Raw genomic sequence first — 15,531 nt, 5'->3', positions numbered from 1 at the left:
TTCATTGCTCAGTAATTCAAGTTGGAAAACAGATCCTCCAAAAATCAATTTTACTTTACTAAGTTTACTTCAAAGTTTATATTGTAAAATAAGCCGATATACAAAAAGCCACCTACAATAATTTTACAAACTCAAAATCACAAATATGTTAATAAACGACTCACCAACTTCTCGCGTCCACTTCAGATCTTCAGCTGTAGTCTGCACTAACTGTTCGTTACAATACTAGCACAAAATTACATGAAACTAGAGCAAAAAAACGTGAAAATATGCGGGCTATTACTACTCGTGATGGTCAGTTCTGCCCAGTGGCCAGTCTCAGCAACCCAGTCAGTAGTGTAGCCTTAGCAGTGGCGGCTCTAGGCTTGTGGCGGCCCTGGGCAGAGAAAGAATCGGTGGCCCCTTCGCCTGGCAATGTCAATACGGTATCTTATGCACGGCGGATGGCCACATCCGTTGCAGACACTGCATAGCCGCCTCGTGCTCATGACACGCTTCTATATACGCGTGTCCGTAACTTGAAAACCAAGTGGCGACCCATGATTTTCTCATTACGGCAAAACATTATAATACTACATATAGCTTACTGCTCCGACTCTAGCGACATTTGTAAATACAGCGTACTAATTAACAAGAAACAGAATGTTTTTCGGCCACATTGCCGTCAGCTGTGTCGTTATTTTCTCTTTCTGTTTTATATTCAATATATATTGGCGTGGCGGCCCCTGGGATTTGGCGGCACTGTGCAGATGCACAGTTTGCACATGCCTAAGGGCATTCCTGCTGCAGCCTAGCACTTCAGTTGTGACGCTGCGGCTCATTAATTATAGGACGGAGTGGTGGCTCTGAAGCTAGGGATATGCACTGGCAATCGGAAGGTTGCTGGTTCGAATCCCATAAATGCCAAAAGGGACTCTGCTCTGTTGGGCCCTTCAGCAAGGTCCTTAACCTGCAATTGCTGAGCGCTTTGAGTAGTGAGAAAAGCGCTATATAAATGCAAAGAATTATTATTATTATTATTATTAACTTTGGTCAAGGCTCGTGGCTATACTAGCAGATGACGTTTCCAGTACAGTAATGCCATGGGAAAACGCGCTTTTGTCAGAAGGCAGAAGTAAGAAAAGTCAATAAGTAACACCGAAGATGCAGAATACTATCGTTTGTGATTGAATCAATCATTTTGTACAAGTTCAGTGTTAACTAGGATCTGTCATGCGGGCCGCACAGATTCCTGTTGCGGGCCGCATGCGGCCCGGGGGCCGCGTGTTTGACATGCCTGTTCTATACCACTTAAATAAAAGTTTTTTTCCTGCTTATGTACCCACTTTTTTGTAGATGACTTGACATGTTGATTATTGGCTCAGTCCACCCCGCAAAAGGAGAGCCCTTCAGTTTGGGGGCAAGTCTAGAAAACAGCATGGGAGTGGCACTTCTTCCAAACCACAGATTTGTAGAGCAGACTTTGCAATCCACGCCTTTTGGGTGTCAGGCAGGGTGCGGGAATGTTGGTGTTGGACACTGTCACAAATCAGAAAGATAATTTCCCCACCATTTTTTCCTACTTGATAGTCTCAAACACTAAAAAATGACAACAGCGTGATGTGTGAACCCCTTGAGACCAAGGACTACGCCCTCAACATCATTAAAAACGTCCATGTGATTTTATTGGCATTGGCATGGACATTGAATGTGTTTGTTATTAAGAATCAGCATGTTTTCTTTGCTTGGACTGCTGCCTGGATACTGAGTCATTGGGATTGACCAGTGGCTTATAACCACCTATGAAACTTGTAGAGAGTATGAAATATCAGTTCAATTAAATACCTTTTTGTGGTACTGAAGGGTGAGTTTAGCCACTAAGCTTATAAAAATTAGTGAACTAAGGTAAGTGAAAATACATACACGTACAAAGGTCCCATTTAGGGATTATTTAAGCAAATGATAGTTGGTCTTAGCGGAGATGTGCCATACTATACAATTCGCAAAGTACATCAAAGGCTCAGGCCAAACCATTTATGCCACTCCCTTGATTATACTCAAGATGTCCGCATTAACAGACACTTGACTGCAACAGCAGCTCCTGTCTGAAACTTCCGGAAAATGGAATTGAAGGGAAGAAATAGCTCTGTGTCTGGACTGTAAATGAGGAGAGTCTTTGTATGTTAACAGTTCACTCTACACAGGATTTGATCAAGTGGCACTAGTTGGCCTACTAGATTTCTGAATGCCAGCTTTATCACATGTTAAATCCAGATTAACAATATCCACAATAAGAAAAGTTCTTTGCCCTGAGCGCTTGTGGAATTAATTTTAGGTTTTAAACTGACAGCACTGTACATTGTTATTTTTATTCAAAAGCTTCCGAAATATTTTGTGGATTGGGCGCCTGGGAGGTTTAACAATCCTCATAAAAATTATATAGTATTTAAGTGTATTGGAAATGTATTAAAAAATTACCTAGATTCATTTTATGAATCTAATTGTTGTTTCTTATATGATTCCAGCTGTTATATTTATTTTCCAGAATTTTACTTGGGAATATCCTGACTCATTTTAGATCACGTTTGGAATTAGTTATTTTAGATCTTATTCATTTGTATTTTGATATTGGTAACATCACTGCAGTTTCACTTGTTTGGGGTTTTCTAAAGAACTACAGATATTTTGTGTATTGCTCTGCAGTGCACTAGCATGATGCTAGCCAAGTCAAGTTGCTTGTCATGTGTACTCAGTCCAATAAAATATCACTCTTTGACGTCTCCTCTGAACAGCTGGCAAAAAAACAAAAACAAATTAGCTAAACAAAGTATATACACCATGCAACATGCAGTATAAGGTGTATAAACTGTATAAACACACACAAACACATACAGTAGATTCAGAAAGTATTCTGAACCCCTCAATTTATTTTAGCATTGTTCAATGTGAAACTTGCTTAATCCAATTCAGGGTGGCATGGGGGTACTGGATGAGGCACCAGTCCTCACAGGACCCACTTACACGTGCACTGGGGCCAATTCAGAATCTGCAATTAACCAAACCTGAACATCTTTAGGCATGTTGGAGGAAAACTGGGAAAGAATAAGATTGTTCTTTGTCTTCTTGGGGATAGCAATATGTAACAAAAAGGAAAAAACATTTAGTGACAAAAGAAAAAAAAGCCAAATTAGGAAAGAAATTAGACTTAAAGTGGATTCAGACAGCATTCAGACCTGTTTAATACTCTTCACATTTTGCTATTGCAGCCTTATGTAAACATCGTTTAAATTCAGTTTCTGAAATGTCAAGCAATACTCAGTACCCAAAGTATACTGAGCAAAAACAGGATGTTAGTAAATTTTGCAAATTTACAAAAAATAAACTGAAATATCACACCTGACTTTAGTATTCAGACCCTTTGCTATGACACTTAAAATTTGGCTCAAGTGCATACAACTCTTTTGATAATCATTAAGATTAGGGGGCTTCGCTCACCAACCCCCCGGGCCTGTGCTACGCACCAGCCACTTCGCGTATGTGGATTTCACATTCACAAACAACAAATCTTTTAATTCTCGCAGATAGGCCTCTTCATTGGGAAGAAACACTACTTTTCCCTGATGGCAACACGAATTAGATGATCGACAAGTCTCCGATTTAAAGTTTAAAGCTAAGCAATATCTACATACTTCTGTCATATCACATATGTCCATATATTCAATCTTTTTTCGCTATTCTATTATTTCACCAAGTAATAATTTCCATTTGTTAGCGCTAATGCGATCTTTACTATTCGTTTTTTGACACTTTTGAATTTTAGTACTTTCATAATCTCTAACCTGCTCTGCATGGGTATCATGCCAACGTTTTTTAACCTCTTTACGACATTCTACTTTGTCTTCTACTCTTTCTTTAAATTCCGACCCCGCTTGGAGCTGAGAGCACAAGAACTGTGTCTGACAATAGCATTCACACGCATGAGAAGTGACTGGACCATAGGCATGGTTGAAAAATGTTTGAAAGGAGGGCAGGACTTGGCAAAATCTCTTGGCAAAAAGTCATCTCGCAGGACCTGAAATTATCTCTTGTGGGAGTTGAAATTATCTCAGAGGTGGTCTCATCCCAGGATTTCCTTTTATAATAGAGAGATGTTTAGAGTTGTCCATTCAATTAATTGAACATAATTAGTAGAGGGCACAGCCCTATCTATAGAAGATCCCATAATTGAGCAAAAACCAAGCTATGGAATTCCCTTCAGAGCTTAGTGACTGGACTGTGTCAAGGCAGAGATCTGGGAAAGGCTACAAAAAATGCCTGCAGCATTGAAGGTTCCCAAGGGCTCAGTGACCTCCATTATTCCTAAATGGGAGAATTTTGGAACAATCACGACTCTTCATAGAGTTGGCTATCTGGACAAAGTGAGTAATGGGAGAGAAGGTCTATCATAAGAGAAGTGACCAAAAACCTGATGTCACTCTGGCTGAGTTCAAGAGATGGGAGAAAACTTCCAAAAAGATAATCATCACTGCAACACTCCAAACCAATCTTGGCTTTCTGAAGAATGGCCAAACAGAAGCCTTGCCTCAAGAAAAGAGGCGCTAAAGCCTACTTGGAGTTTACAAAATGCACCTAAAGGACTTTCAGACTATGGGAAATGAGATTCTCTGGTCTGATGAAACTAAGATTAGCGTAATGTCACAACATTCAAAAATGAATCATGGAGATGGTATCATTTTGTGGGGTTGTTTGTCAGTGACAGGGACTGGGAGACTAGACAGTGTTGCGGGAAAGGTTAATGGAGCAATGTATAGAGATTTTAATGAAAACCTGCTCCAGACTGCTCCGGGCATCATGTTCACCTTCCAACAGGACAATGACCCTAAGCGCAAAGACACAGGAGTGGCTTAGGGAAAACTCAGGGAAAGTCCTTAAGTTGTCCAGCCAGAGGCCAGACTTAAGCCTAATCAAACATCTCTTGAGAGACCTGTATATAGCTATCCACCAACAGTCTCCAGCTAACCTGACTGAGCATGAAGGGATCTGTGGAGAAGAATAGCAGAGAATCCTCAAGTCCAGGTGTGTAAAGTTTGTCATGTCAGACCCAAGAAGATTCTTGGCTGATATTACTGCCAAAGGTACATCAAGAAAGTACTGAGTTAAATATTTGTATTAATGAAAAATCTGTTTTTTTTTTTTTGTTTTTTTTAATAATTTTTACTAAGTTTGTAAAAATTTCTAAATTACTGTTTTCACATTAACATTTTGGGTATTAAGTGGTGCTTGAGAATGAGAAAAATGAACATTAGAAGAGAGTGAAGGCAGCAATATTGCCATTTACATTACAGAAAGTGGAGTAATAAACTGAGAAAAGGGAAAGTGAGGAGTCACTGTGTGCTTGGAGAGGAACAGCAGCTCAAATCTTTAATTAGAAAAAGAACAGATTAAAAAAAGATTTTGCCCTCATTATGGAACAAAACGCAGGTTTGCAAGATTAAGAGCCAAACTCTGATTTCATGTGTAAACTTGATAAGCATTTCAGGGTTATATGCTCTTGATATTTTATTATATTGTGGCTTGTAATTATGACAATCATTTCTATTCTCTTTTATGGAATGTGTATTATGGATAAATATTTACATTACTGTAATGTATTAAGGGGAGTTTCTTATTTTAGTATTTTTATGGCTACATTAAGCCTACATAATTTCATTTTGTTGATAAAAAATTAAAAGTACCACCTATGGTCTACAGTTTAATTATAACAATACCACTTTAATGTTGAACATAAGACTTCTAAATAGCTGGTTAAACTGGAAAATTTAAAAGAACAAAGAAAACAAATCAGAATAGGATTCAAAATTGGCAAGTTCTTTGATTGATATTGGCCCTAAAAAACCTAATCAGAGTATCCCTACTATAAATACTGAAAAGAAATTTGACAAATCCTTTCTTGATTCATACAGTATGCATTAGACCTTTAACTTGTTAAATATGATCCATTTAAAGAATCCCAATGACAACACTTCACCGCTATCACTCTCAAGTCTGTGACACATGAACTCGAGGATATGCAATGAATACATACAAGATTGCCAAACATTGCTCTGTCCTTGCCTAGACAGAAGGACATGAGAAACATTTGTCAGCATTTTTCAGTATTGCAGGGTTGAGATCTTTAGGGAACAGTGTGTGGTTTTGCCCCTCTCTCTGTACTGCAAACAAAACCCTATGATGTGGCAAATAGTAATTTGTCGGTGGTGGGATGAGAAGCACTGGGAATGCCCCAAAAAAAAGCCCACAATCAAACTCAATTATAACACCACAGTCCAAGTCCTGTTGCATTTTTAATGCTTTTCAATAGCGGGGAGACCATGCCAAAAAAATCAGAGAAAGAATATTTTTACGGATCCTAAAACTGACAAATATTTCAAGTGTTATACAACAGCTGATTTGAGTATCCTGTGGGAAACGTAAGAAAACCGCTCTAGCAAACCAGGTTCAAATCCTAGCCTAGGTTGGTGTTTCCTCATTTTAATATAGTTTTTCTGTCTATCCCAAAAATAATGTGGGTTAGGTGGAAATATGACCAGTTTTTCACTTAAAACTGCAGAAACACATTCAGAGTAACAGAATCCAACAAAAAACTAGTACGAATTCATTAAATAACTAGATAGATTTTTTTAGTACAAAACAATAAGCTGTCTATACATTTTAATTTCCTAAGTCCATGTATCACCATTCAACAAGCACGTCCCATGCAGACAAACCTTAAATGTCTGCAAATCTTGCACTGAAATGGTATGAACTAAATTCTCCCAGGCGAACATGTAAAACACTTTTCTCAGTATAATGATCTATAGATAAATTCTGGAAGTTCTTGATGCAGAGTGTTATCAGAACATGGAAATAAAAGATCAGGAAAATGAGCAGATCATTTCTGAATTAAATTTATATCAGATATCATCAGCTTTATCTGTCTATTTTCAAACTACCTACAAAAAAAACAAAATAGTTTGTATAAGCAATTCATTTCAGATGTCATGATGTGTCAGCAAGGAATGCCATCTTTCCAGTTTACAACCCCAACTTATTGGAGATTTTGAGTCACTTCAGTAGCAGTAAGTGAAACACAAGGTGTACAGGAGAACATCGGTTTAAATGCACTTAATCACTCACTCACCTGCTGAACTTCTGTCTCCCCATTGGAATTTTTCTCAGTGTACACAAAGGAGTTGAATATTCTCTGAAAAACAAAAGAAAAAACAGACTATTAGTATTTCAAAACAAGACCTACAACAATCTTAGCCATCAGGCACCTAAAACTGGCGTCTCTGAGTTTCCCCTCACTAATGGAACTAGTGACACCAAATCTCAGGAGAACGGTTTTAAGACAAAGGACTTGAAAAGTAAAAACTGAAAATGCAGTGAATATTTAAGAGCACAAGATTCAAAGAATCAAAGGCATCTTATACAGGAGGAGGGGAAAAATGTTTTTAGTTACATAATGGCCTCTCATTGTTTCAACCTCCCCTTTATGTTAACTTAAAGCAACACACACCGAATGACAAGACATGAGTTATGTTTGTGATCTCACATAACATGCCGGCCTGATCACTTTCCCTAAGTGATTCATACTGCTATGCTGGCAGAGGCAGCCTGATGACAGCTCATGACCTTTGCTTCAGCATTTTGTCAGGCTGCATGGTTTTCCCATGTGACTTAACACAACTGCTGGATTTTTGGGCTGGGAGCACTGACACTATGGGGTGCCTTTAAAGACTTGTCTGTAGGGAAAGTTTCCTCAATTTCAGTTTAGCTGCTACAGAAAAAATATCTGGTCTACAGTCAAACATTTTCTTTTAAGAAACAGTCATGAAAGACCAAAGGAAAAAGTTATACAGTATGCTCCAAATTGCTGGGCAAATCCATGCCAAACCAGAGCAAAAGCAGTAAAAGGTATGAAAAACCAATTTCTGGTATATTAGAGTGTACTAGACCAAATTCATTTGCTAAATCCAAATGCTTAACATAATACTTAAAAAAAAAAAAAAAGCGTCATTATGTAATCTATAACAGCCAATTTCAACATCTGGACAAGTACAAGCTTAGTTGGCAGAGCTAGAAATCAATACCATATGGCCCCCAGGTATAACTTTTCATAATAGTTTTGTGACACCACAGGGTTAAAGCATCTCCCTGGACTCCACATAAACAGAAATATTAAACCGTTCTTAAAAAAAACAAAAAAACCCTAAAGGTCTTCATGAACCATAAACGATAAGCAAAAGGGGCTACATATACACATACATTATACAGGTCAAATTCCGTTATAACGAACTCCCAGGGACCTAAAAAATATTTCGTTATAACGAGATTCTGTATTTGTTACTATAGTGCTTTCTTTAACTTGCGCCCAGGCATTTGCAATCATTTCAATAGCTTCTAAGTGAAACGTGGCTTAGCTCAGATGGCGCAGCTGTTTTAATCGAATCTGCGCCTCCGGATTACAGTTTTACTCGTGCTGATCGCCAAGGAAAGAGAGGTGGAGGGCTAGCAAACATTTACTCTAGCAGGTTAAAATGTAAAAATATCAGTTTTGGTAAGTTCAAGTCTTTTGAGTATCTCGCCATTGCTATTCAGGGAGATTCTCACGTTCTAGTATTATCCGTGTATAGACCTCCTAAATTCAACGCGTCTTTCTTTGAGGAATTCTCTGACTTGATGTCAATCTTAATTACGAACTATGACGCACTCTTAATAGTCGGCGACTTTAATTTTCATGTAGATAATCAATGTGACCAAAAAGTAAAAGAATTTATGAACCTCCTGGACTCTTTTGATTTGAGACAGCTCGTTAATCAGCCTACACATAAAGCAGGTCATACGTTAGACTTAGTAATTACTAAAGGACTAAAAGTTGATATAAAGCAGGTCATTGATACGGGTCTTTCAGACCATTTTCTTCTACTTTTTAATATAGAAATAATGATAGAAAACACTCATGAGAAGCATATTGTTAAAAAACGCTTCTTTGACTCATCAGCAACTTTAAAACTTACAAACATTCTAACCAATCAGTCCGTTTATAGTGCCAACTATAATAGCGAGGAGAATGTAAATAGTAAGGTGGAAAGATTTAATACTAAAGTGAGGGCTGCTGTTGACATAGTTGCACCTGAAAAGACAGTTAAAAAATCTTCTAGCATTGTTATACCTTGGAAGACCCAAAGAGTGTCTGATTTAAAGAGAACATGCCGTAGAGCTGAGCGTAAATGGAGGAAGACTAAACTAACTATTGACTATGAGATATTAAAAGTTAAAATAACAGAATACAATAACACAGTCCGTCTTGAGAGGCGCTGCTATTTCTCTAAGATTATAAATAACAATGCTAGTAATCCCAGAGTCTTATTTTCGACAATTGATCATCTGTTAAACCCAGGTAACTCAAAGGAATGCCTCCTAAGTACTTCCAGTAAAACCTGCGAGGCTATCGCTGTATTTTTCAATCAAAAAATTAATGATATTAGAAATAACATAGTATATCTCCCCAACACTAAGGATCCCCCAAAACCCCAGTACTCCATAATAAATAAATTAAGAGTCTTTCACTAGGATAGATTTACCTGATTTACATAAAATAATTTCTCAAATGAAACCATCCACCTATGCCCTTGACCCAATACCAACAAATTTTTTCAAAGAAGTATCGGGTGTGCTTATTGATAATGTTCTTGACATTGTAAATTCGTCATTAGATACGGGGGTCTTCCCAGACTGTCTTAAGACTGCGGTAGTTAAACCCCTACTTAAGAAAAATAATCTCGACCCCTCTGCTCTTGAAAATTATAGACCCATCTCTAACCTGCCTTTCTTAAGTAAAATTCTAGAGAAGGCAGTCATTATGCAGTTAAATGAGCACCTCAATAAACATGCTATTCTTGATAAATTTCAGTCAGGTTTTAGAACAAATCACAGCACAGAAACTGCACTCGTTAAAGTAGTAAATGACTTGCGGGTAAATGCAGACAGAGGCCATTTATCTGTTCTCATCCTCTTAGATTTGAGTGCCGCATTTGACACTATTGATCATAATATTCTTAAGAATCGCCTTAGTCAATGGGTGGGCCTCTCTGGCAGTGTCTTAAACTGGTTTGAATCCTACCTGGCAGGGAGAAAATTCTTTGTTAGTTGTGGTAATTATAACTCAAAGACACATGATATTCTATATGGTGTTCCACAAGGCTCTATCCTGGGTCCGCTGCTCTTCTCAATCTACATGCTTCCATTAGGTCAGATTATCTCGGGACATAACGTGAGCTACCACAGCTATGCTGATGACACACAGCTGTATTTATCAATAGCACCTGATGACCCCAAATCTCTTGATTCGCTAACACAATGTCTAACCTGTATCTCAGAATGGATGAATAGTAACTTTCTCAAATTAAATAAAGAAAAAACCGAAATCTTAGTGATTGGCAATAATGGATACAATGAGGCTATTAGAAATAAACTGGATGCATTAGGATTAAAAGTCAAATCGGAGGTAAAAAGCTTAGGGGTAACCGTTGATTGTAATCTGAATTTTAAATCGCATATTAATAAAATCACTAGGACAGCATTTTTTCACCTAAGGAACATAGCAAAAGTTAGACCTCTTATATCATCGAAAGATGCAGAGAAATTAGTTCATGCGTTTGTCTTTAGTCGGCTAGATTACTGTAATGCACTCCTCTCAGGACTACCCAAAAAAGACATCAATCGTTTGCAGTTAGTGCAGAATGCAGCTGCTAGAATCCTTACCAGGAAAAGAAAATCCGAACACATTTCTCCAGTTTTGATGTCACTACACTGGTTACCTGTGTCATTCAGAATTGACTTTAAAATTCTGCTTATGGTTTATAAAGCTTTAAATAATCTCGCCCCGTCTTATATATCGGAATGTCTGACACCTTATATTCCAAATCGCAACCTCAGATCCTTAACTGAGTGTCTCCTTAGAATTCCAAGAGCAAAACTTAAAAGAAGTGGTGAGGCGGCCTTCTGCTGTTATGCACCTAAAATCTGGAATAGCCTGCCAGTAGGAATTCGCCAGGCTAATACAGTGGAGCACTTTAAAAAACTACTGAAAACACATTACTTTAACATGGCCTTCTCATAACTTCACTGTAATTTAATCCTGACACTCTGTATATCCAATTCATTATAATAACTATTCATTCAAAATTTGTACTAACCCCTACTCTCTCTTCTGTTTCCTTTTCCGGTGTCCTATTGGTGGTGGCTTGTGCCACCACCATCTACCCAAAGCACCATGATGTTCCAACAATGATGGATGGATTAAAAGCCAGAAGTCTGTATAACCATCAGCATCAAGTGACTCCGTGAGAACCCTAACTACAAAGAGGACTATTTCATTTATGTTAGGTAGAATGCCCAAAGGGGACTGGGCGGTCTCGTGGCCTGGAACCCCTACAGATTTTATTTTTTTCTCCAGCCTTCTGGAGTTTTTTTTTGTTTTTTCTGTCCACCCTGGCCATCGGACCTTACTCCTTTTTATGTTAACTAAGGTTGTCTTATTTTAATTTATTTGTCTTTTATTCTTCTTTTCTTCATTATGTAAAGCACTTTGAGCTACTTTTTGTATGAAAATGTGCTATATAAATAAATGTTGTTGTTGTTGTTGTTGTTCTTTTGTGTTCATTTTAATCTCTTCCTGCCTACAAGTTATGCTGAAGAGAATTTTTCTCAGCATTTCCTTGCGATAATACACTTTCCCAAAACACGATTGCAGCGTCTGTGGAAGATTGTTTGTCTGTTTGCCGGGGCAGGGCAAAAACAGGCTCATAGCGTTGTAGTGAAGTGACACAGACTCAAATCATAAAAGATCGTGGTCGCTCTATAAGTCCCTGTCTTGCACCCCAAAACACGAGGCAGAGTCTCAGTACTTTAGGAAAACCAACTTTATTCAGCTTGAAACAGGAACGGCACACTTATTTATTGTAGTGTGATCTGCCACTCTGCTATACACCGACACAGCAGTCAGACCGCATCACCCATCGATATCTTTTCTGTTTGCTTTGGCGGAGAGACGCCGAATATCTTTGAGATAGCTGTTGCCCTGGCAACAGATAAACAGCCTTCCATAGAGGCGGAGATCGGACTTTGCGACGCTCTTCGGTGTGTCGTCCGGTTAGGGGAGGTCCCACGAGAGTTCGCAAACCTCACATTTACCTTGAATGAGTGCCGCATTAATAGGAATGTTTCTTGAACAAGAATCTCTGAACCACATAAAAACTGCTTTTTCGACATCTTCATATGCAGTAGTTCACATACATTTGCAACCCGTGATTTTTTTTCTTTTTTTGCTCGGTCTTTCAAGAAAGTTGAATGCGTCGATGGCGAAATTCCGAATTCACTGGCAACGTCTTTTTTTTGCCGCAATCTAAAGCTGCAAAAATGTAAAGTTTTTTTCTAATATGAACTGTTATCGTTTTTTCATGTCTGCCGTTTCTATAGGAGGGTGACAACGAGTTAAATTCCAGTGGATGTCTTTTAAAATGTTGACGAGCGATAAGCAAAAGGTATCACTGAAAACCGCAGGAAACAAAAAAGGGCAAAAAAAAAAAAAATCAGTATGAGGAAAGTTCGAAGAAAGAAAAAAAAATTACAATATTTCTGTTTGGGGGATCATTGTGCACAACTGAGCTGCGGCCACAGAACTAACTGCTACTGTGGATGATTCATTCAGGCATTTCAAGGTCTTTTGGGCACTTCGTTATAATGAAAGTATCTGCTGAATGTACTTCGTAATAACGAGATTTCTATATAATCACGTCATATGGGGGGAAACAGTCGGGACCATATAAATACTTTGTTGTAATGAAAATTTCATTATAAAGATATTCGTTATAATGGAATTTGACCTGTACATACATACATACATACATACAGAGTCATGACTTGGTTAACAACATTAACTAACAATGACACATTTCAACGACAAAGCTTCCATAATGATACAAAAAATGAAATCAAATAGCACAGAAATGCTGTTGTAAATGGTCATATTACAGTGTTAGTATTAATACATTACTGTATTCCAATAATTATTAATTTATGCGATGTATTATGCTAATGTTAGGTTACTTGAGGTTAGTTTAGTTAGTGGTATGTTATGTCGGGTCAGGTCTACACTTGACGTATCACTGCGGTGAAAATGACACAGCTGCTGGTGGATGGCTAGAATGGTATGCAGCAATGCAGATGCAGCAGCTTGAATCCAACATCTGCCTGGCAAAAATGACATCAGAAACAGAGGCTTAACGACAAAATCGACTAACGATGTACTGGTTGGAACCATATTCTGTTATTTAGGGAGACATGACTGAATATTGCCATGCTTCAAGGTCTCTCAAGTTGCTGGTCCAAATAAAGTAATTAACAGTTTCTTTACATTTTTAATTGGATTGATTTATATTTTCCGAATTTTGACAGAGTTACTGTTGATAAATCTGTTGCTTCCAATACATTTCTTTACATTTTTAAGAGGTTTGATAGAGTTTATTATTATGTATCACATATGCACAGACCTACACTGCAGCATCCTGGTAAATAAATAGACCAGCAATGTCTTAGTTACTGTATATCTCTGACACATTAAGAAGAAGTATCAGGATTTCTTTGGGTTGGATTTTTTGTGGCATTCATGGAAATGTAATGATACGTATTTGAATATAATTTTCGGACTTAAAAGTATTTTTTAATAAATAACAAATTTACTTCTGATTATCTGAGGCACATGGGTGTCCTCTTATAGGGTGAAATGCTTGTTACCGCTCTGCTACTCAAAAAAATTTGACAGCAGGTATTCTCTTCCCTTGAACAGTTGAAAGTGTAGCTTGTCTCTCACTCACATTGCCACTGCTAAGAAAAAAACAGCACAAGATTCAACTTCTTCCTGTTCTACCTTCTTGATTGTATCAAAAAAAATCACTGAACAGCACAGCACTCTGGGTAACTCGGTGGTGCAAAGCACAACTTTATACAGTGTAAAATATCAAACGGATGTTATTTAGGACAATCTAGATGAATAGGATGGACAAGCTGGTTGGACTGAATTGCTTGTTCCTATCACAATTGTTCCAATGTTCTAATATTGTTAAAAGGATAGGCTCACTTATTACACATAGGTCATATACTTGTACAAGAAGTTCACACACAAAGGCAATACTTTCAAGGCACCAATACACTGACACTAAATCACATTTACCACTGTAGTATAGCGGGTCCGTGGCTGGGAAATCAGAGGTTGTTTAAATAAATAAATAAATTGCTGGCTCAATCTCTGTGGGTGTGCATGCTCATGCAGCCACAGGAAGTTAGTGAGATAATTGGGGTGATAAGCACCTGTACATGAGGGTACAGTCTGTCTCAATTGCTTCAGCAGCTTCCTGCGTTGTGCGACTGGGATGCTGCACCCACGGAGGGATAAAAGGATGAGCCAGCACAAGAAAAGGAAAGAGGGGAAAAACAGAAGAAAGAAAAAAGGAGACATGAAAGCAAAAATGACAGAGGTTACTGAAAAGGAGAGAGGAGGGCAGGAGCACAAGGGAGCCATTGCAATAGAAAGGAAGCAGGCAGGCAGATGGGAATGAAGCTCCAGGGACAGAAGCATGCAGCCAGCACTCAAGAGAGAGCTGAAGGTTGCCCCTGCTGAGCAGCCAGAAAGTAGGAGCAACCACAAAACACTGAAGGACTCTCCATGTAAGTCCAGAAAGGCAGCAGGAGTCAAAGGGGTGGAGGCTCGGTGGTGCCCCATGGATCGCCATTGATTTTGGTGCCTGTTGGTTGACATCTCTCTGTACTACGAGATACAATAAGGATAAGCTAGACAGATGTCCGTTTTAAGGGGAAGCACTTGGAACTGTGATTTTAATAAGACTTGTGCATGATTTTAATCTTGTTTTAATGGATTACTTATTTGGTTTGGAACCTCCACAATTTACTTTATGGGTTATTTATTTATTGAAGATATTTCCTGTACTTTTGTTGTGATCTCATTTGCTAGGCTTATCCCCCAGGTACGTTATTAGCGGTAATGTAGCCAAGAGGCGTGGGGCCAACCTGCACCATCACAACTGCCTCCAATAACATGCATAGATTGGCATATTTTGTGTTTTAGTTTTAAATGTTTGTGCAAGCTTTCCACTAATATTTAATATTCTTTTTAAATTCATATTGGAAAAATTGAATTACATCTGATGAACTGTTATATCACCCAATCTGAACAATCTAATTTCAATTATTAGTTGATACATCTACTACAATTTAATGGGTCTTCTAACAAGGAATCGCACAGTTTAAACAATGTACCGATAAGGTTTTTTTTGTGTGCTATAGCTAACTACCCCCATTCTTATTTTGGAGACTGCAAAAATACAGTAATCCCTCGCTATATCGCACTTCATCTTTCGCGGCTTCTATATGTAAGCATATTTAAATAAATATCACAGATTTTTTGCTGGTTCGCGGATTTCTGAGGACAAT

General features: G+C 38.1%; 1 protein-coding gene across 1 annotated transcript in view; it reads right to left on the bottom strand.

Moving 5' to 3' along the window:
* Positions 1-15,531, bottom strand: part of cachd1 (cache domain containing 1) — a 296,821-nt gene that overhangs the window by 156,446 nt on the left and 124,844 nt on the right. The window contains exon 2 of the mRNA XM_028810950.2: positions 7,160-7,222. Within this exon, the coding sequence (XP_028666783.1) occupies positions 7,160-7,222 (63 nt within the window). The remainder of the gene's footprint in view (positions 1-7,159; positions 7,223-15,531) is intronic.

The sequence above is a fragment of the Erpetoichthys calabaricus genome, chromosome 10 (genome assembly GCF_900747795.2).
Source record: "Erpetoichthys calabaricus chromosome 10, fErpCal1.3, whole genome shotgun sequence".
NCBI lineage: Eukaryota > Metazoa > Chordata > Cladistia > Polypteriformes > Polypteridae > Erpetoichthys > Erpetoichthys calabaricus.
This window is presented reverse-complemented; position numbering and strand designations above follow the sequence as displayed.